This window comes from Camelus dromedarius, chromosome 4, assembly GCF_036321535.1.
Source record: "Camelus dromedarius isolate mCamDro1 chromosome 4, mCamDro1.pat, whole genome shotgun sequence".
In the NCBI taxonomy this organism is placed as follows: Eukaryota; Metazoa; Chordata; class Mammalia; order Artiodactyla; family Camelidae; genus Camelus; species Camelus dromedarius.
In genome coordinates, this window is record NC_087439.1 from 88865348 (window position 1) to 88889192 (window position 23845).

Here is a 23845-nt window from a genome sequence, read left to right on the forward strand (position 1 = left end):
TAGTCATGAATGCATTTTCATTTTATGATTTTAAAAGGGACAGCTTGTTAAACGTCAAAAATTTATGAATAGAAATAGAATCCATTTAAAATAGAGGTAGTTTTACATCAAAAATATTTAGCAATGGGAGTTTGGACAGAGCTCACAAACTGTGCAGTATTAAATATTTTAAATTAGTTGCCAACAAATAATTTAGTTGAAAACTGAAAGAACACCCCTTAAAAATCTGAGTTTTTGTCTTCTCTTGGAATACTGCTAAGTCAGGCCACCCTAGGAAGCACCTGGTGGGCTCAGGCCACCTTTAACTTCAGCGTGTTTTGTGAGCAAGTTGTTACACTCATTTTCATCACAAGTATCAACCTGGAAAATATCTGATATGCAACCTCTGAATAGTAAACATCCCTGACATAGTTTTTCCCCTCAGATTTTCTTCCCTCAGATTTTTAGAACTGTGTTACTACACCATGAGTTACCTTTGCTTTGCATTTTGAAATAAAGCACTTTGATACATAATTTTTTTCAGATTTCGGAGAAGACTTTTCTGCTGCCATAGCAGAGGTTTCGTAAGCTATCCAGCGAGCTACTTATACAACCAACAAAGAATTTGATTTGCATTCCTTTCGGAGACAGTATCTGGAGAAATCACAACTCACTCAGTACATCTTTACTTATCAATGTTCATGTGTATCAATCTCCATTTTAAGGCACAGTTGTATTTCAGTTGAATGAAGAGGGATTTTCCAATCTAACTGAAGTTGAATTAAAATTGCCAGATTTTATTTCCAAACTCGTTCTTTGGTTCTTGAGGCGAAAAAGAACATCTGATTCACTAATGAACTCTACAAAATACTTAGCACATTGTCTGCCAGTTAGTCAGTACTCAGTAAATATGGTAGGGTCAATAAATGGCACCACCTAAAAATCTTAGTGGTTTATATTTAACTGTCAGAGAAAGGTAAGCACAATCATTTAATTCCATCTCCATGCTTTTGTCTGTGAGTCTACAGCTCTGAAATACAAGTTAGTGAAACTAACATTTAGCTAGAAATAATACAGACAAGCCTTAAGTGGAACTGTCATTTTCTTTATCAGGAAAAAACTCAGGTAAATTATAATTGCAATATTTGAAACCAATAGAATGAGGAAACATGTAACAACAGCCACACATTAAACAATATGCCATGTGAGAAGGCTTGAAGTTAATATAAATATATACGTCAAAATTTAAAAAAGTATTATGACATGTGATATAGTGAAAATATGACTATGTGCTGGAAGCTGGAAGACTTAAATTTGGGTCTCAACTGTCGCTTTTACTAGTTTGATATTGGGAAAGTTAAGTGGCTTAATTTGGGATCCAAGCCTAGATGAACCTGACCCCGGTCTGTGCTCTTTCCCCGATGCCCTGATGTCTTCCCGTAGCACCACCTGCTTCTGCCACCTGCTAACTTTCTTTAGTACTGGTTTTCTTTAGGGTGCTCCCATTTTATGAGGGCCCTGGGGCCAGAGAAAAGCAATGCAAACAAAGGGGAGGGTTCGCAGGAGGAGATTTTACCGCTGCACCAGGTTAGATCACTTCTCCTGTTGAGGGAAGAGGGGGACTTGAGTCACAGAGGAGCTTCACCAAACATACTACCAGGTCTAGACCTTCGTGAAAATGGAACAGGAAAACATCCTTCTTTTGTGATTGGAAGAATGAGGAAAACTCTAGAACACTAGAAGTTTCCACTACCTGTCTATTCTTGATGGTGGAATCCCTACTAGTGACTTGGTGTCAGTCATTTAAACTAGAAGAGGGTAGCAGGACCCCAAGGGGATGGGGCACAAAACAGGTAAAATTTTATGGTTCAAAAGAGGTCAGGTGCACAGCGCAACTTGCAGTTTGGCAAAGGTGGCACCATAAACCAGGAAGCCTGCAAAGTCAGGGTCAAAATCTGAGGGTTTGGAACCCAGGGGGCCCATGGAATGCTGGAATGAGATAAGAGGCCCTGGCCATGACATGGCATATATTCCCCTGGACCCCTCACCCCACAACCAGCCTGGACTCCTGGGTGTATCTCCTAGCGGTTAAGGCAGCAGAGAGGCAGTTAAGTGAGTTTGGTTCAACTACCCACATGGCTGATGGAGAGGAACACACCCACAAAAAAGGAGTTATGAACACCAGTGGATTTGGAGAGGAAGCAGGAGAGAAGAGTGGGGGGAAAATGTTTTAGTATCATTCAAAGAGAAAGACACACAGTAGGCTGCCTTTAAAAACAACAGAAGTAGCTAGATGATGGAAGTTGAAACAATTAAAAAAAAAACTCAGAAAATGGTTCAAAGATTGCATGCATATATTCAGATAGCATCTGTCTTGGATAATATGCTGGGTTTGTATCTGGGACTGGGCTCCATGTCTTTTTTGCATCAAATGTAATTTATGTCTTGTAGATGAGAATTTTAGAGGCTTGCAACCTGCTTTATGGGTATCTATACATGAGGCGCTCGGTTTGTGCTTCTCAAGCTTACCATTTTAAATTAAGACTAGTATTAAGAGAGCAGTAGGGCAACGGATTTTTATGCACATTTGTTCCAGCTTCTTTGAATGCTTTTAAATTTTAATTTTCTGCACAATGCTTACCTGTAGGCATGCTTTAACCTCCTTTTTCAGTGCAAATGAATAGCATATTACTCAAAATCTCAAAGACTATAAAGTCAGTATAATTATATAAAAAGATTAATATCTATATATAGGAACAAAAAATAAATGAAAAGGAGTCAGTGAAATTATATCTGCATCTCTGTTGCTGGTACTTACTGGTACATCATTAGAAGTCAGGAAAATTTTACTGTGTGGATGGAGATACCAGAGAACTAAGGCCATAAAATATGCGAGATATCGAAGCAGGAGATGCCTGTTGTGGGGGCACGGGGTTGAGCACCAGGTGTCAGTAGGTGACTATCTGCATTCGCTAAGGGCTATGATTTTCTCCAGAAAGGTCCTGCATGCTTTTTTGAGATTTAGTCCTAGAAAATTCATATTTATTGATAGCATATAAATGATCTCCTTTTTAAAATTTCACTTTTTGTTTGTTTAATAACAAACATTATGTGTTTATGTGTGTGCTTTGACTTATAGTCAGTCAGCATGCTAAACTCATTTATTAGTTCTAGTAATTTATCTGCAGACTGAATTTTCTATGTACACAATAAAAAAAACCTACAAAAGCAGAGAGTTTTGGTTTCCTCTTTTCCATGCCTCTTTTGTTTTGTTTGTTTCTTGTTATTCCTTTCCTGCACAGTTAGGATATTCAGTGAAATGTTGAATGAAGTAATGCGAAAAAAAAAAAAATCCTTAGACTTACATCTCTGTGTATTGTTTGCTATAGATTTTTATTAAGGAAGTTGTTGACTACTTGTATTTTCTAGTGTTTCTTTTTCAATTAATTGTAAAAAGATGTTGCTTTTTATCAATTTTTTGTTTTAATTGATATAACCGTATTTTCCCCTTTAGATTGCTAATTTGATGGATTATAATAACTGATTTATAATATTAAATCAGTCTTGAATTCCTGAGATCAATTCAGTTTGATAGCAAAGTATTATCCTTTTTACATTTTGTGAGACCCAGATTGCTAATAATTTGGTTGGGAAATTTTTTCTTCTGTGATCATGAATGAGAGCGATTGTATGCTCTTTCTTCTTTTATCATGTTGGCATGAAGGTTATGCTGGCCTCACAAAATAAATTGAGGGTGTTCCTCTTTTCTGTCTGCTGGAAGAGTTTGAGTACCATGGAAATTATTTATTATCAAATGTTTGGCAGAACTCTCTAGCAAAGCTCTCTAGCAAAGCTCTCTGAAAGTGGAGCTTTTCGGTTGGAAGGGTTTTGACCACAGAGTCAATATCTTTGATGTTAATCATAGTTTCCATTTCTTCTTGAGTCCCTTTGGTAAGTTATATTTTTATTTTAAATTGCCCATTTAATCCAAGTTGTATACTCGTGTATAGACATAATGCTTTACAATATTAACATAATTTTGTCTCTAGTATCTGTAGTGATGTTAACTTTTTTGCATCCCTACCGTTGCTTTTGTGTTTCATTCCCATTTTGAAATTAAGTATATTACGGATTTGTCAATTTGATTTGCCTTTTTAAAGAACCATCTTTTGGTCTGTCTAGACTTTATAGTCTGTATTTACTTTCTATTGTATCATTTTCTCATCTTATCATTAGCTTTGTCTGCATAATATATCAAAATACTCTGGTAGAGAAAACACAATATGTTAATTAATTAATAATCCTATTAAATTTTATTTTGTGTGTTATAAATTCATTATAAACAATACTTTGTCATTGTGTTTGTAGATTTCATTTTGCAGAAATACCTTAGGTAAGTGACTCACATACAAAATTCGAACAGAATGAGTGCTGCCTCCCTGCCAGATCTAAATTGCTTTTCCCATGAAGCATCTTTACCCTAATGAAAGCTGGGAAGCACAATCCAATATATTAGAGAGGCAGGTAGAATGATCCGTTTTTCCATGAGTTTTCACTCTAGTTCAGTTTAAAAAAAAGCAACTTAAAAATGATCATGTTTTAAAATGAGTTGTAAAAATGAAGGAGATAATCAAACACTTTCTCTTTTCTCATGAGTTTTCTCATGCAACAGAAAAAATGAGTGAATTAACTGTTAAAAAGACAGACAAATGCAGGTTGTCATATTAGGTTCTAAACTATAATGTTTAAAGACACTGAGCTTTCAAGAGACAAAAATATATCTATATTTTCCACTTGATGAAAAAAGTATGTGAGCCAAGCAGCATGTAAAACGTTCTAGACATACAAAGACTATTAGGGACATTAGTGTTCCTCTAAGCTATTATATTTAAGGGGAAATTTTAGTTAAAAAATAAAGTTCTTATTTGAGCAGCACTTCAGAAATTTGAATAATAGATATTACTGGCTAAATTATATCTTTGCACAATTTATAGATAAATTTTTCAGTCAATTATACCAGCATCTCTGCCATTAAGGTCAGCAGTGAATACTCTTTTCACTCAGTCAGCAAAAGCTATCTCTGAGATAAAATCTAATAAGAGTAAAAATTACTTTCTTTCTCAAAGTAGATGATGAGAATAAAGCAACTGGAACACAAACTATTTAGTAGCTATAATCTATGTGCAACTATTGTTAAGGAGAACCCCAAGTATTAGACCACATATGAATCATAGCAACATAAAAAGTTTGTTCACTAAAAAGATCACAAGATAAATATAAGTATGCATTTCAGATTTTATAACTGTATAGATTGCCAAATGGTCAAGATTCAAGAATAGCCACTGACTTGTTCTTGGAAATCACATTTCATCCTTTCTAGGGGAAGTGGAACACAGAATTTTACTGAGGCTGAGCAGATGAACATGTTTCATCATTATTAGGACAATTTAGCCATTGGCACAGTAGATTTATACGTTGCCTCATTAGATGCCACTGAGAACAGTGAGCTGAGAGCAGACAGCAAATCCAGCCAGAGAGATTATGTAAAGAGACTTCCAGCTGGCTTAGGGATTTAAAACAATTATTCCCTTATTTATAAAGTGTTCAAGAGTCCTATAAACATATTTCCAAGAGAAATCCTGTAAATTCAATATTTATAGCAAATTATAGTTGCCAACAGGAAATGGAACTTCTATGTGGAACAGCCAAAGACGGCAAAGCAAAACCTGGAAGTTTCAGAACCATGGTTAATTGTAGCTCAGGGAGGGAGCTCAGCAGGCTGTCCAGTTTATTAGCCTGTTTCTTGGCAGAGCAGAACTGAATGTGTCCTATATAGAAGATCATCATGGTTAGAAGTGTCTTCCCTTGTGAAAGATTTACGTAAAGAAATGCCAACGAAGAGAATAAGACTCTTTATTCCCCCTCAAGACCTACTTTGAGATAAGATTACTCTCTTACCCTCGTAGTGTCCACATGATGATTTCCTGAAGAATCTGACATGCATGTCTCAAATGTAGCTACTTCCCGATGGTGAGAGAACAATAAACAAGAATCATGAAGAAGCTTTATTTGTGTTACTATTCCTGATCTGTTCTTCTCCACTGCAGATGGAATTAAGCTTATCCAACTTGCATTACGAGTGCGAGGGCCGACCTCTGTAAGCAGTCATAGTTACATATACCCTCGACTTTCTGGTCGTTGATCCAGATTTACTTCTGAGCTGCTTATTTTCTAAAGCAAGATCCTTTAGAAACACACAAGCATTTAATTTCTTCTGAAATTCAATCAGAATGAGATTTCTTTCTCACAATATGTTAATAGTTGCATTGGCCACTTTGTAAGCAGAAAAAGAAGAAAGAACATATCCTTTCTAAGCAATGATAAAAGTAAGTAGAAAATCTGCCTGCACATGTTTTTTATTCTTTCAACAAATAAAAATTGAGCATCAAGAACTGTGTGAAGTGCTCAAGGTACTGCAATGAATAAAACAGACAAAAATCCTCACTTCCATGGAGTTTATGTTGTATTGGAGGAAAGAGACAAAAAAGCAATATATAAAAGTAAAAATATATGAGAGGTTAAAAAACAACATTTGAATATCACTTTTATGTAGTGAGTATTTTCACATAGGTTGCCTAGATTTTTTTTTCTGTACACAAATAATAATAATTGGATCAGGAAATGTTAATATACAAGTTCAAGATAGTTAAATAATTTTGCCAAAGTCAAAGTACATCAGAGAATATGGTCTTAACCCGGAGTCTTCCAATTCCATGCCTTGGGATTTTTCCACTTCAAAGCATTGTCTACACAGCCTGAAAAAGTAAATTTAATGCTCACAAAGATATGTATTGCTTATCATGGAGAGAAAATATCCAAATGAACTGAGAGATTGAATATGTATCTGAATATTTCAGGGTTCTCTATTCACTGTCTCTAAGACAGCAGGACTCGATGAGAAAAGAATGGAGCAGCTGGATAATTAGCAATGGAACATCTGTTATTCTCTTTTTATGGTTATTCTTTATGGAAATTGCTTTCAGAGGATTTCTGAGTCCATTTGCCTCATTGCAGGTGCTTCTACTACTGTGACTTATTAATAAGAGGGTGAAAAATGGGATTATTTGGAGGGAAGGCAGTGGAAGAAATCTATGGAGCAGTATATGTACCTAAAGACAGGGACAGCCAACAGAGACCACTGGAATTTGGGTGTCTGATTATTTTACAATTGCAAGGACAGCCTTCATTGGCTAGACTTGGAAATAAACACCTAAGCTGAAATATTTTCATAGACTATTTAGATGGCCACAGATGGACAGTAGTTATTTTGTCTAGGTTGAATAATTGTGGTTCTCAAAGGGAGACTAAAATTTCCAAGAAAAACAAGGAATCAAATTTTAAATAGTGTTGCTTTTTATTAAGCTGGAGTTATTAGCCTGCTGCAAAATGCACAGGACTGATGTGGAAATGCCAAGGGCACAACAAAATGCCAAGCTCGCCGAAGCTAATTATGACTGATGTGCTTGCAAAAGGTCAGGAATTATGCGGTAGAATGGGCAACACAGTCACAGATTTATTTATTTCTTCTGTGACTGCATTAAGGCAAAGTAACGGAGAGAACTGACCAGTTATCCAGTGAATTTAATCAGTGCTGATGTTCAGTGTTGATCATCCAAACAACTTCCTATTTATTGCCCCGATTGTCCACTCACTACATTCGTCACATGCTTTCCTCATTTTCAGACCTCAGAGGGCTATGTGAAAATAAAATATGCACCTGTAAGATAATTGTGATTATACTTCACCTCATCTTTTTCCAGCAGAGTCTGGAAAAAGACTTAAAATAGTGTCAAGAGACTAATCACATCCAGTTCCAGTCTAGTGGTAGTTAAAACAGCCAGGAGTGGGAAGAACCAGAGGCAAATTTAAGGTATGTTTTAAGGGGTATGAAAGTTCCGAAGTCCAAGAAACTGAATTCTATTGCCAATTCTACAGTGTAAATATGGGGCCCATCAGGAAAATTTATTTATTTATATATTTATATATATGTCAAAATATTCACAATTCAGGAGGATGAGAATTGAGAGTGAGAAAAAGAGCTGTTCTTAACCAATTCACATGAGAGATCTCATTCCACTGATAGGTTTGTCTGGATTCAGTCTCTCACTCCAGACTTTCCCCTGAGCTTTAGATTTGAATACCCAACAGCTTGCTGGATGTCTCTCTCTATATGTTCTGCATCTCAAAGTTAACTTTTTTCTATCTGATCAGCTTTTCCTTATGAATTCAGCTCAGCTTTTGCTGTTATAATCAACCCCAAATTTCCAAACGAAAACAACTTGGGCTTTATCCTTGAATCCTTTTCCTCCCACCCCCTAATAGCTAATTTGCTCAGAACCACAAATCCTCACGACATGTAATCCAATTTTGCAAACTGCCTTTGATTAAAAGTTTTGATTCTGTGTTCTTGCCACCTTGACCCCCAAGCTTTTGTGCCCTTATACTAAGTGTGTGTTAATCAGTTATAATGTCTTGTTTGTAGGGTTGCCAGTACTGCATGCAGAAATGTTTCCAGGTTTGCTATTTATTGTGCTGTATTAAATCAGAGCATGGTTCAAACTCATATTGCTTTAGAAGTACAAGTCATGAATAAGAACAGCGACCCAGTGGAAGGAGTCAATATAAGATGGAAGGTGTTTACAAATTACTAGGAATTCACCTTGTTTTTTTATTTTTGATAGACGTTGATTGTAAACCATTTATATTCTTTGTCTAAGAAATTACCCTTGAGCAGTGTAGGGTCCTACATCAGGCTCTTCAGAGCCTAGGGTTAGCTGCTTCTATGCACTTTAATTCCAAACAGATGAGGTTAGAGGAAAAAAGTTGGTCCCCAGGATGAAATTGTCCCTCCAAATGTCAGGTATCCTTGTTATTCATTACCCAGTCTTTGCAGTTACAAGATTGTATAAGAAAGCAAAAGTTTCATTAACTAATGGACTGACAGCTCACAGTTAGTCTCCAGTCAGGATCCCTCCCAACCTAACTTGAGTGTTTATCTCCATCTATGGCATCAAGAACTTTGGTAGCTGTCTGTTGATATTTTAAGAGATTGTAAGTTTTATTTAAATAAAATGCTAATCAATTGAAATGACAAGTCTTGCAGAAAATTCAGGATTTCAGAAAGAAGAAAATGGTGTGAAAGAACTTTTTATCACCTATCAAACTGTTGCCAAATGAGAGTCTGTCAGAGTGAGATCAGTTAAAATTGGAAGAGAAAATCGATGAGGTTGAAGACATGACATATAGTTTACAAGGCACTGATTTGAGAATCCAGAAACTGAACGAATAATTGGAAAAATTGATTGAATATTGTTTCGCTATTGAATATATTTACAGAGCTGACATTTCTATGATATTGTGACAAACATGTCATGTTAGCATCTAGTTCTGAAGGAAGAATTATAATTATCCAGTCTAGTCAACACTAGACATGTATTTGTTGATTACACAATTAGGCTTACTTTTTATTTTTTCAAATATTGATAGTTGAACTGATTTTTATAGATTTTATTATTCTTGAAGTTAAATTTCCAATCTAATGTATTAATTTTATTTACTATTTAGTGATATTTAGTTTTCCTTGTAGAGAATTTATGTGCCCTTTTCCAATTTCCAATTATCCTCACATGATAAAGATGGCGTTCAAGTCACTAGGTTTCATTCTTTCCTTTCAAGCAAACAAGTAAGCTTCCCAGTCCCATTTTATTCCCACTCCAAACCATCCACACCAGTCCCATATAATCTTCAAGGTTAAAATTTGTATTAGGCCTCCAACTTTTCTGACTCGTTCTTTATATATGTTCTTATCCATCCTATGGGAAATATGTTAGACCCAGTAAAACTACTGAGGAAAATGTTATCTTTAGCATTTTGTCCATATTGTTTTCCTTCATAAAAAATGGCTATAATCTGCAAGGCCTGAGAGTGAATAGGGTTGGGATAAAAGGTTCCCTGAACAGCATAATGCTTCAGTCATGCATGAACATATCTATATCTATATCTATAAATATATATATCTATATATAGGTATAGATATATATATTCATTTTCATGTTCTTTTTAAGTTACCACAAGATATTGAATATAGTTCCTTGCGCTATACAATATGAACATGTTTATCTATTTTATATATATTAATATCTATGTTAGTATCAGCAAATCTCACCAGAAATTGACCAAGATTGTAAACCAACTATACTTTAATAAAATATACATATATATATATATATATATATACACACACACACACACATCCAAAAAAATCTTCTTTGGGTAACATGTCTTCTGGATCCTGAGTCCCTTCCCTGGACACTTCTTTTATAGTGATTCATGTGATGAAAATGCAGCTCATTATCTAAATGACATGATTCTGATGAAGTCACCACACTTTTTCCATTATTGCAAGAAAGGAAGATTAATGATTTAACAGAATGCCAGGTCAGATCACTGATCTGTTGATCATTACACAAGGAAAGTGTATGCACTTTTTAATTGCTATTTTGAAGCACTGTTGATTCATTCTGAAAAAAAAGTAAAAAGTAAAACTTTTCAGGTTATATTGAGTGCATGAGTCAGCAATGAGCACATTATGTGGAGCCAGGATTTCACTTAGAAAAGAAGTCTCCAATTGGTCTTTTATTTTTATCTGAATTTTATTTTTGGTTTTAATTACCCAGATAAATTATTTACTTTATTTGCATAAATTAAGGGGAGAACTGGCTCCTCAAATTGTAAATGAATAGATAAGGCTATGCATAGGCACAGTGTATCAAAAATCATTTACTGAATTCTTATTATGTTAAAAATTATGATTTTTAGGACAATAGCAACTAACTGTGTTTTTTAGCTTATGTTAATCCTGAAGTAAGAAGAGAGAAAATGATCAATTCTCCTTGTATCTTTGGAAACTAAACTAAATATTTTAAAATTCTTATCATTTTATTTAATGCATTTTAATACCAGAGCAAAGTGCACTAAAATGTAAAATGTGTAAAATATAAAATGTATGTTTAATTTTAAACCCTTGATACAAACTGATATGCACATACATTTAAAATGTATGTGTAATATCATATTTAATAAATAATTGAGAAATGCATCCTACAAAACTTTAGCACTCTATTTTATTATGTATTTGTTCTAAAACAGTTGGTTTTACTTTAATGTTAATAATCTAATAATCATTAGGAAGAAACTGCTTGTAACTTGTCAGACACAGTCATTAAAAAAAGTCTAATTAAATATGAATAGACCACAAATGCGTATGAGTTCCAATTTGCCACAGATCAATTTACAGTGAATTGTGTAATACACAGTGACATTATTCTCTTGTACTGCTTATAAAGAAATTGATTGATTGTATGATTGGTTTAATGACGGATATTTCATCTTGTTCCACTAAGAATTTGTGACAGATAACAGAAAAGATATATACAACAAAAAGGTAGAACATAAGTTAAAACTCTGGAGTAAGGAAAATTTAAATTATGACAAGAGGTTACTATCATGGTTAAAAGCAGCATAGATATTCAGGTTGTAAACTCCTACACTGTTTTTATCATTGAAATTTGAATTTGTTTAGGGCATTTCCGGCAGCTAAAGTGCAATGAAGACATAAGCAGTCATAAAAATATTATTTTTCTTAAGGAAAATTAAGGAAGTTATTTAGACATAGGTGGTTGACAAGTTCTGTTGCACCCAGCAATTCTAAAGGCTTCCAACTACTTTTTGGAGTTTACTAGTTTTATTTTAAATAAATCCAGTGCAATGGTAAGTATAGAAATCAGGAGGTCAGGGTTTCATTCTTGACTCCATCTCTAAATATTTGTATGGTTGGGTAAATTCATTTAACTTTTCTTGATTTCAGTTTCTTTATATATAAAGGAAAAATGTTGGGCAAAGTGGCTAAAATCAGTGTTTTTGACAATTTCTGTGAAGCAGAGACACAGCTAATGTGGAATTCCAGGTATAATATCATAGCCTATCTTGCAAATTGTGTGGAGTCAAAATAACCTTTGAGTACCCTGTAAGAAGCTTATGAATTATAGTATGTTAGAATTTGCCAAAAAGGTCTAATAAAGTTTTTTTGTGTATACTATATAGAAATGTACAACATGTAGTAGAAATATAAATTAAACACAAGTTTTCCATATTTTTAATAATGAGAGAGAGATGGAGAAATGAAAGAATAAAAAAAGAGCATGTAGTATTGAATTCGCATGGGTTAAATGTATATATGATGTGTCACTATATCCTTAAATAGCAGCAGCTGATTAAGACTGGGAAATGAGCAATGTGTGAGTTGATATCAGGATGAATGAGATTTCTAGTTTGTATTCTATGTCCTTAGGAGAAGAGACCTACAGGCCACTGTGTCTATTGTTATTATCTGGAGCTGGTCTCTAGACCTGTTTCCTGACTATTTCAATAATTGGTCATGGTGAATTCCTTTCTCCAACCCCGTCTTTATATCACTATACCAGAAATTTACTTTTAGGTAGAGATGAGGATCTTTTGAGGTTCAAAGGAAGAAGAGAATCTGTGAGATCCGTTGTAAACCTTCACCAGCAAGTCAACAGCCCATCAGACCACCTACCATTTCAATCCTGACGCTGGCAGAGTCAGACACAGCAGGCTAGGTGTCAAACAACTTCAAAATCCCAGGGGATTAAAAGTCCACTTCTTGCCCATCCTACATGTCCATCATGGATTATCTGAGGGCTCTGCCCTACATTGTGCTCCTTCTGAAACTCAGGCTCATAATGGAGCAGTCATTGTGTGAAATCTGTATTTATCATGGCAGACAGCAGGAGAAATGAAGCAAATCATATGGGCTCCTTAACACTTCTACTTGGCAGAGACTCATGTTCCTTCTGCACGCCTTGCATTGGCCCAAGCAAGTCACGTGACCATACCTTATAGAAAGGATAGAAGCAAGTGCAAACTGTCTTTATGCTTAAGGACACAAATGGAAATATTTCCTGCATAGCACTACTGACCATTGCAACAAACAGATGTGCCAAAGAGTGAATTTTATAAGATCTCCATGTCCATCCCTACCTGGCTTTGTGTTCTTGAATAAGCTTCCGGCATCGAGTAGTTGTTTCACCTTGGTTACACTGAATGAATCACATATTGCAGTGGAGGTACAAATAGTCTTATCACTCTTCCCCTTTATTTAAGAAAAGAGGAGGGTGAGGAGAGAGAGAAAGGGAGAGGGAGAGAGAGCACACCCCTAGTAGAATCTCAAGTGCCTTTTGAGAGCCAGTATGATAAACTTTTTTAGTTAAATTAATGCCTGTGACAGACAGAATAATGGACTTTCCAAGATGTCCACGTTCAAATCCCTACAACCTGTGAACATGTTGTTATATGGCAGAGCAGAATCAAGGTTCAAGATGGAATTAAGGTTATTAATCAGCGACCTTGATATAGGGAGATTATTGTGGATTATCTGGATGGATCCAGTGTAATCACAAGGTTCTTAAAAGTGGAAGAGGGAGGTTGAAGAAGAGGTCAGAAGTCAGAGTAATGTGATGTAAGAAGGATTCAACCCACCATTACTGGCTTTGAAGATGGAGGAAGAGGGTCATGAGGCAAGGACGTCAAGCAGCCCCTGGAAGTTGGAAAATGTAAGGAAATAGAATCCCCACTAAATCCTCCAGAAAAGAATGTAGCCCTGCTGACACTTTGATTTTATCCCAGTGAGACCCGCATCAGGCTTCTAACATATAGAACTGTAACATAATATATTTGTTTTGTTCTAAGCCACTGATTTTGTTGCAATTTGTTGAACCAAAATGGAAAACAAATACAATACCCTTACATTTTTTAAAACTAACTTGTATTTTTAAAATCATGGCTACTCTAAGTTCTTTTAACTATTTCAAGAATTTGGCCATGTGATATGTATTTAAAATGAAAGGACTAAAGAGAAGTACATTGGTCTGCATGTTATTTTTTAAGAGAGAAATTCCCTCAAGTCATGTGTCCAGATATGTCACCTCTTCGATGTCAAGCAGAAATATGGCATGCTGTTCAGATACAGGTTTTAGTGTCTGGGTTCTTACACTTCATTTTAAATTCATGTGCTTAACTTCATATGCTGCCATGTTCTAGGTTTCCATTGCTTTCTTGTGGTTGATTCAAAACCTCTCATAGCATCCACCTGTCTTTACAGCTGCTTTTGATTCAGAGATTGTATTTTGAGAAAGACGGAATGAAAAGGCATTCAGAAAAAAAATGACATGTTGAAATTACATGGTAACCTCATCAAAGACAGGAACCATTTCTCACTCATTATTTATATGCTTCAGCAACAATTTAGGCATAAGGGGTCAAAAATGTCTGACATAAATGAAGCCATGTGGCTTCAGTAAGTGTCTTGGAAACCAGAGTGGGAATGTACATGCATTGAGAAGTTGGGAGGACCAGTGATATAGTCAGACAACACCGGATTTGGAGTTTAAAAACCAAGGTTCAAATACCTGCTTTGTTACTCACTAGCCGAGTGACCTTGGACAAGCCATTTAACCTCTCTGAGCCTAAGTTTCTTCATCTTTAAAATGTGAATCAAATACTAGTACAGGCTTCAGATTTCTCCATGGGGAAGCATACTACCCTACACAAGATATCTGGGTTCAATAAAAAAATTATAAACCATATGAAAAGGCAAGGACAAAAGTACTCTGCCAACATACAGAACCAGACTCAGCTATGACATAGATGTTAAAACTATCTGGCAAGAAGTTCAAAATAATTATTAATATTTTAATGGCTCTGATGGAAAAGGTAGACTACATGCAAGCTGACATGGATAATTTCAGGAAAGAGATGGAAAGTATAAGGTAAAAGTCAAGTGGAAACTCTAGAAATGCAAAACACAGTAACTGGATGAAGAATGCCTTTGACAAATACTTCAGTAAAATCAACTGAGGGGAAAAAAATCAATGAACTTGAAAGCAGGTTAATACAAATTACTTAAACTGAAACAAAAAGAGAAAAAAGAATTAAAAAAAAAAAAAAAGAAACCCAACAGAACGAAAGAAGAAGAGAACACCCAAGAGCTGTATTCTAGTATGTGTGCATAGGAATTCCAGAAGGAAAAGAGAATGAGGACAGGGTAGGAAGCATATTAAGAAATCTCATGGCAACAGGGGTAGGGGGTGGAAAGAGATAAATTAAGAGTTTGAGATTGGTAAATATTAACTACTATATATAAAAATAGATAAAAACAAATTTCTTCTGTATAGCACAAGGAACTGTATTTAATATCTTGTAGTAACCTTTAATGAAAAAGAATATGAAAACACACAAATGTATGTATACGTATGACTGAAACATTATGCTGTGCACCAGAAGTTGACACATTGCAACTGACTATACTTCAGTGAAAAATAAATAAATAAATAAATAAATAAATAAATAAAATCATGGCTTAATTTTATTCAGAATTAATAACGGACATCAAACCACAAATCCAAAACACTCAGATAACACCAGGTAGAATACAACACAGACACAGACACACAGACATATATTCATCCCTTGGCATGTCACAATAAAACTGCTCCAAACAAGAGACAGAAAGAAAATTTTGAAGACAGGTAGGGAAAAGGAACAAAAATAAAAATGAAAATAGCTTATTGACTGACAGTACAAAACCCTAAATGCAAATAAGTGACATCTTTAAAACAATGAACAAATTCTTTCAACCCAGGACCCTATACTTATAAGAAATTTGATTCAAGGAAAGGAAAGGAAAAATAGACTTTCTTAAATAAACAAAAACTGAGAGAATTCCCCACCTGCAGACTTGCCCTACAGGAAATGTTAAGGGGAGTTCTGTAGACAGAAGGAATGTAATATCAGACTGAGTCTTGACTCTACACAAATGAAGTGTCAGAAGTGGAAGAAATAAGAATAACATAAAATATATTTTCCTTATTTGTAATTTCTCTAGAATATCTGACTGTTTAAAGCAAACATAGTAGTAATAAATAGTGTTTATAGCATACACAAAAATAAAATGTATGACAACTAAAGCCCAAAATATCAGAGAATTTGGATATATTCTTGTAAGAACCTTACACTGGGCATGAAGTGATATAAAAAGATTTGAAGGTGATTAATAAAAGATATATATTCTAAACTCAAGGTCAACCACAATTTTTAAAAGAGGCGTAAGTAAGTAAATTAATAGACGAGGTAAATAAGATCCTAAAATATTCTCAGTTACTCAAAAGAAGGCAGAAAAGAAGGAAAAGGGAACAAAGACGTCACAAATAGGAAATAGCTAGTTAGTTGGTAGATTATTTTTCCGGATCTATTGAGCTAAGATATAATTGAAGTACAACATTGTGTAAATTTAAGATGTGCAATGCATTGATTTGATAAACTTATATATTGCAAAACAATTATCACCATGGTGCTAGCTAACACCTGCATCACACCGCATAGTTACCATTTCTTTTTTGTGGTGATAACATTTAAGATCTACTCTCCTAGCAAATATAATACCATGTTATTTACTATAATCACTATACCATACGTTAAATCCCCAGAGCTTGTTTACTTTATAGCTGGAAGTTTGAATTCTTTGACCAGCATCTCCCCTTTCTTCCCATTCTCAACCTTTGGTAATCACTGTCCGAGTCTCTGTTTCTATGTTTGGCTTTTTCACTTTCCACGTATAAATAACACCACACAGTATATGTCTTTCTCTGTCTGACTTATTTGACTTAGCATAATGCCCTAAAGGCCTATCCATGTTGTTGCAAATGGCAGCATGTCCTTCCTAACGGCTGAATAATATTCATATATGTATATGTATATGTGTATGTAAATATCCATTCATTCATTATTGTCAGTGAGTGTTTAGGTTATTTCTATATATTGGCTATTGTGAATAATGCTGCAAAGAACACTGGAGTGCAAATAACTCTTCAAGATCCTGTTTTCTTTCTTTCTTCTTTTTGTGGAATATACACCCCAAAATGGGATTGCTGGCTCATAGGGTAATTTTACTTGTAATTTTTGAGAATTCTCCCTACAGTTTTTCATAGTGTCTGCACCAATTTACATTTCAACCAACAGTGTAGAGAGTTCTCTTTTCTCCACATCCTCACTAACACTTGTTATCTTTTCCCTTTTTAATGACAGCCATGCTAACAGGTATGAGGTGATATCTCATGAGTTTGATTTGCATTCCCATGATGATTAGAAGTGGTGAGCAACCTTTCATGTACCTGTTGGCCATTTGTTTGTCTTCTTAAAAAAAAAGAGTTTATTCAGTTTTCCTGTCCATTTAAAAATCAGATTGTTTTTGGTTTTTGTTGTTTTGTTGTTTTTGTTGTTTGCTATTGAGCTGTAGGTTTTTACACATGTGGGTATTAACATTTTGTCAAATATATTATTTGCAAATATTTTCTCCCATTCCCTAGGTTACCTTTTCATTTTGTTGATGGTTTTCTTGGCTGTGCAGAAGCTGTTTAATTTGGTGTAATCTCATTTGTTTATTTTTACTTCTGTTGCCTTAGTTGGTGGACTCTAATCCAGCCCTATCTAGAATAATAATAAATGTGAATGGCTAAATGTATACATCATTTAGCCATTCAATTAAACACATCAATTAAAAAAAGTAATTGCCCGATGAAATAAAAAAGATACAATATCCTGTATATAAGGAACAACTTCAAATATGAAGACACAGATAGATTAAAAGAAAAAAGCTGGAAACAGAAAATCAAAAGAAAAGTAGAATAGTTATACTAATGTCAGATAAAGTAGATTTCATGGCTGAGTTATGTGGGATATTCACCAGCACTGGTTTTAAAAATCTATCTCAAAACAGTCATATTTTGAGGAGCTTATTAATTATTATAGGGTGCAACAGCTAAAGGTTCAGTGTTCCTTGTGCTTCACACATTCTATCTCAATTATTACAACAAACTTGTCAAGTGTTTGAAGCACTCTTTTTGTTCACATCTTCCAGAAGACAAAAAGGAGTCACAGAAGGGGCAAGCATGTTTGCCCCAGAGAGGATAACCAATAAGTAGGAAGTGGTGGAACCAGGATCTTAACCACCATGCTGTGCTCTTTATGCAAGAGTAAACTTTTATTATGATTTCTGTGAGCGCTGTGCTGCCCCACATATTGAGGAATTGAAAAACAACAAGAAATAACATGTTCTCTGAGCTGGGCTTTCTTTTGGATGGTTGGGTGTTGCTTTTTTTTTTTTTTTTTTTTTTTAATGCCTTGATTTCTCTTGTGCATTTCAAGAGAATAAGATGTTCATTCATATTGTGCCCAGTTGAGAGTCACTGCTACAATAAAGGTCATGGCATGATAGAAGGTTAAAAGTAAAAGGGACCCAGGAGATCATTATATGCAGGGCATATGTTGTATACGAGAGACAGAGAATCAACAGGTCAAGCAATTAATTCCACAGTCTCAGCCATTAATTTCAGCACTGCGTCTACATCTCTTGATATCAAATACATCATTTTTCCTTCTTCCCCTCCTTATGATTCTTTGTAGCTGTAATTCTCAACCACAGAGTAAAACTCCATTCAAATGAATAATACTAGACAGAAGTGCCTCTTGTGAATGAGATGAGTTCTAAGAGTGCATTTACAAATTGATTATTTGGTAGCAGATACATATTTTACTAAAGGAACCACAAGGATGGAGATCAGGGTCCACTAAAAGTGTCAGAATGTGACTCATAGCATAAATAGTGGGTTTCAAGACTTTTAAAAATGTTTTTATGAGAAATTGCCTTGACAGTTTCCATCTCTTCTCCAGATACTTACTACCTTTCAGCAATGTGGGATCTCAAAGTCCTGAGCACCAGGACCCACTAATTCTCAGCTTCATTCTCTGTAGGAAAGAGCATCTCTTCGGCAATGTTTCCCTGAGAATTAGGAACTGGGGGTAATGTGATCACATTAGCTCTAATCTTGAAAAGAACATACATTCCAGGATAGAGAATGACCTTCAGTTTACATTCAAGACAGATTCTAATATTTGTCCCTGATCCTCAATTTGCTAAGAGTTATGGATTATTTTTTTCTGAGAGTTTCTGATAAATAGAAAACAGAAGTGTAAATGTACTATTGAATTTCTTTTTGTTTTAATTTGAAAACAGAAAATCTTTCAATAAAAAAACTGTTGATGGAAGACCTTAGCCCAGTTTACAGTATTGGGTTGTTTGCTCCATTAGAAAAAAAAAAAAAAAAAAACCACATTTTCCCCCCCTAGAACTAACATTCTTAGAGACAAAATTTTGATTCTGATGGGTTTTAGTGAAATATTGCTAGGCTAAACTTAGGTTTAGCTAAAATAAACTGACAGGAAATTTAAATCAAAATAAGTATTTTTCAAAAGTCCATCTTTAATGCTTTTCTGATTCAGAGTGTCATATAAAAACATTACTACTGAAATAGAATCCAGTAAGCCAAACAGAGCAAAAAGAACAACAACAAAAAAACTACAAAACTACAAAAAATGCAAATGATGTAGAAAATAAGAGAAGACTTCTTTCTTAAAATTCAAATTCAAGCTTAGATATGGTCAAACTAACAAATTATTTCTGTTTGCATAAATGATATTTTCAGCATTTGTTGGGTTTAATAGATGATCTTGCTTTTAGGCTGTCCCCACGTGTTCTAATGATATCAGTGTTTGTCCAAACTGTGCACCAGGCTCTCTTCCTCTCTGCTCCCATTTAAAATTAAGTGTAGATGTTCAATCAGTACAAAAAACAAAACTGAACTTGAAGTCAGACGAACTTTGTGGATGACTGAGCTCTGCAATGTACTATTGCATGGATTTTTAAACATAATCATGTTCTTCATTTAATTTCGTTTTGCTTCCAAATTTTTCAACAAGGAAGTAGAGATAATTATATTCATCATAATTAATTCTCAGGGATGTGATGATCAAATAATTTAATATATGGGATAACACTAGATAAAATATCAAGTTTACTATCCAAACTCTAGTTACCATTGTAAGTGAGACTGACTTTCCTTCTGTAAAGGGTAATTACTATTCTGCAGCACAAAGTACTACAGCAGAAGAGCACATTGGATGAGGCTTGGATTCTATTTTATTTTCTAATGTCTAGTTATGTAACCTCGGCACATCAAATCAACTTTTTCTAAAACAAATAACTAAAGAATCTCTACCAAAAGGTCTAGGTAGACCTTTTTCCCCTTGAGCTGGACTACTAGTCAGAAAAACTTGGGTTCTGGGTCTACAATGCAACTAACATGGGAACATTTCATCTCTCCACTGCTCAGCTTCCTTATTTGAAACACCTTCCAGCTTTGACAAACAGTGATTTTAAGAAATCTGTAATGTAATCCACATAACTTATTGCACATTTAAAGATGGAAAATATTCAAAGTAAAAACTAATTGAAGCTTTCACAGAGGTAAGACAATGTAGTAGTATAACTCAAAGAAAAAACAAAACCCACAAGTGCTTTTTTAGAACCATATTTAAAATTTCTAAAATGTATGAATCAAACAAAATAGGTCAATCTGCACCAAATATTGTCTGATTAAAATTACAGTCATTTATATCTTTGATTCACTGAAAATTTTTGGAAGATCTAAAAGCCAACACAAAAATACATTCTATAATTAACTTGATATATTACAAAAATCACTCTCTGTCCAGTTGTTAAACAGTGTCTTAAATTGCTTTGTAATTACTAAGATAAACAGTGATTTATAATCATCAGCTTAATTTTTTTGGATACTGAAAACATTTTAGATTTAGACAACACAAATCTTGATTGATAACAACTTGCTTTTCCTCCTGATTGCCACTTTCTTGAAAAGCTTGTATAGCATATCCAGTCATCAATTATTTAAACTTCAAAATTTCATAGGCAAGTGGTACTATGAATATTATATTTCTACAGGTTTTAAATTCTAGCTCACTTGTTTGCATATCAATATTTATGGCTTCCAATTAAATATTATAAAAAGAAAACTATATTTCTTGTAGTCAATGAAATAAGGGATAAATTAATTGAATACATTTATATGAACAAGGATACCAATAAAATAGCTGAATTATTACACTGATTTGTGGAAATGTGACTGTCTTGGTGAATAAACAGTAATATTTGAAAGGTTTGATTTGCTGCAGCTGATGTCAGTTGCATGGTAAAATTATTATAGGCTACTGTAAGATACAGAGCAATTCCATTGTTGTTGGTTTGCTCTTTAAAAGGTCATTTTACAATACTGCAATAGAAATAATTTTAAGGAGTTATTGACATAAGGTGTTTCTAATATTTTAGAAAAGGTCTCAACTTTTGAATAGGAATACAATTCTGATTCAGGCACAGCAGTATTGATCAGCAAAACTGGATTTAAAGCAAGTAGTTTGGTATCAAATATGTCTCTTTTGGAATGTTGGAGCTACTCAGTTCACCATTTCAATTTTAAAAACCTTTGGAAGTAGGATAGATGGCATAGAAAGTGAACCTCCAGTTTGCTTGCCTTTCAAATGCCTCACACTTTTGCCTAAAAATAAGTGACAATATTTTTTTTAAGTTAAAAAAAAATAACCTTCCTGCTGTTCTTACTGTAAGACAGAATGGAATGACTTCGTGATAGTTTGACCACGTTTGGCTCCACAGTTGGAGATTCGAGCAGTTTCAGGCCATTCTTAGAAACCTTTTTAGAGCCCTTGCTGCTTCCCAAGGAAGGGAAGCTTAAAGAGGAAATGCCTGAGGAGTTGGGGAAGCTCTACTTTGTTACGGAATGTAAACACTTCAAGTCTCTAGATGGCAGCCTTCAACACGTTGGAAGAGCAGTGTCCATCCTCCTCTGCCCTCCCTACCCCACTCCCACCTCCACCTTGGGTGCTCGGAAGTAAATTACCAGCTTCGTGTGTGCTATCGCCTGTGGATATGGGATTTACATGCTCTCCAAGAATTCGAGCTTCAGATGGTTATTCCAGCACCTGATATTCTCGGCTGGAAGCTGTCCAGATGTTTGCTCGAGAAAAGAGGAAGTAAAGGATGGCAAGATGGTCAGCGCTAAGCCCCTTCTGCCTGGGAGAGGTGGTGCTGTGCAGGCGGCAGTGAGACACCTTCACCCGGGGAGCGGCAGCATCCTCTGCTCTCGGTGTGGACGCTCCGTGCGGAGCGCGAAGAGCGCAAAATCCGCCTGCCTAGCGGGCACAACCCAGCCACAGCGACAGCCTCAATTTACCCCTGAGGTTTATGCGGGTAGAAATATTAAAATGTGTTTCTTAAATTCGCAAAGGCCTAAGTCGGAAGGAGGGCGGAGCAGGGGCAAAGGGAGAGGAGACAGGAGCAAACGCAAAACGGGGAAACATGTTGCTCCCAGCTGGCAGCGTCTAGGGTGGCTTCCCCGACCTGCGCCAAGAGGGGACCCCAGGGCTTGGGTGGAGTCAGGGAATGCGCAAGGCCAGAGCTGTCAAGGGGGAACTCGCAGCCTGGCAGGGGACGTGGGGTCAGCTGCGGCTTGGGACTACCGAGGTCTTCTCGGCTCGGTTGGGTGCAGTCTGGGAGTAGTCGAGGGTTAGGGGCAATCGCTCCCACCGCTACCTCCCACTCCAGCCACCGCGGACACTCGCCCAGGTCAGGGCGGACTGCTTGTAGGGGTACTTGACCCTAGTCCTGCTCCCTCCTGTTTTCATCCCTACCTCGGAACCGGTCTCCCCACAAGGCGCGAAACCTCTCCAGGCTGAGTCCACGGAAAGTCCGGCTCCTGGCTTCCCCCGGTTCGAGCATACCCCAGCCCCCCGCTCTAGAGGCGGCACGAGCTGGTCCCCACCCTGCGCTGTTCCGGCGCGCAGGCTCACCCAGCATCGCTCCCTGTGGGGTAGTTGACAGGGACCAGGCTCTCCCAAGAGCTCCTCGCACAGCCGCAGCCAGACTTACAAATTCTAAGTGCAGTCCTCCGTCTCCTTGGGAGCCCCGCACAGACCGCGGCGCCCCCAGGGCAAGTTCATGAACGACCAGGAGCGGAGAACGGAGTTTGAGGGTCATTGGGTTAGGCAAAGGGGAAAACGGGTCTTACCTTGGTACGGAGAGCAGGGAGTTGCCATCCATTGTCGATGGGCGCGTTGAGAAGAAACAGAGAAAGTGAAGGCAAAGGCTGGGAAGTCTGTGCGGCGCGAGGACAGGATTCCCAGAGCGCAGAGGCGCGCGCGCGGGGACAGAGGCGCGCGGGCTGGGACCACCCAGGTGCTGTGCAAGCCCCGCTCCTCCCTGGCAGGGAAGCGTGCACCTGCGACCTCCAGATGTCTCCTCCAGTCGTCCCTTCTGATCTTGCAACAGCGCTTGACCGAAACTTCAGCCCTTTACCTAGCTCCTGCCCTCCTACCGGCAGTCCCAGTCTTGGTTGCCAGATGCTCTTTCTGAGCTTTCCCAGCCTCTCCCCGTGACCAGCAGAGGTGACTCCGACAGAATCCCTCCCTCTCCGCCCCACAGTCTCATTCCCTCCCCTCTTTCTCTCTCGGGTACAAGAGTCTGAGACCTAAAGTTGTTCACCCGCTTTTCCACATTCACACTCTGCTCCTGGCGATGCCCACATGCCCCACTGGTCCTGCACCACACCTTCGGCTGCTTCTCTGGATTTTATGTTTGTTTGTCTTCTACCGTTTGACGGTTCATCACTCAGAGCAATGCTCTTTGATCTTCCAACTATTTTGTCTTTACTTGGGCTTTCCCGGATTTGAGTCTTACAATTCTGCACCCAACTCAGTTTGCTTCATTGTGACTCATAACTTGTCTGTTAGAAGCCTGTGTGCACAC

The 23845-nt window shown here is 36.5% G+C and overlaps 1 protein-coding gene across 2 annotated transcripts in view; it reads right to left on the reverse strand.

Annotated features, from left to right (window-relative positions):
* The window catches only part of SPHKAP (SPHK1 interactor, AKAP domain containing), a 136603-nt gene extending 113120 nt beyond the window's left edge, over positions 1-23483 (reverse strand). For both annotated transcript variants that reach the window (XM_031452323.2, XM_031452322.2), the window contains exon 1: positions 23109-23483. In XM_031452323.2, the coding sequence (XP_031308183.2) occupies positions 23109-23140 (32 nt within the window). In that variant the 5' untranslated portion in view covers positions 23141-23483. The remainder of the gene's footprint in view (positions 1-23108) is intronic.
* Positions 23484-23845: the final 362 nt, after the last annotated feature.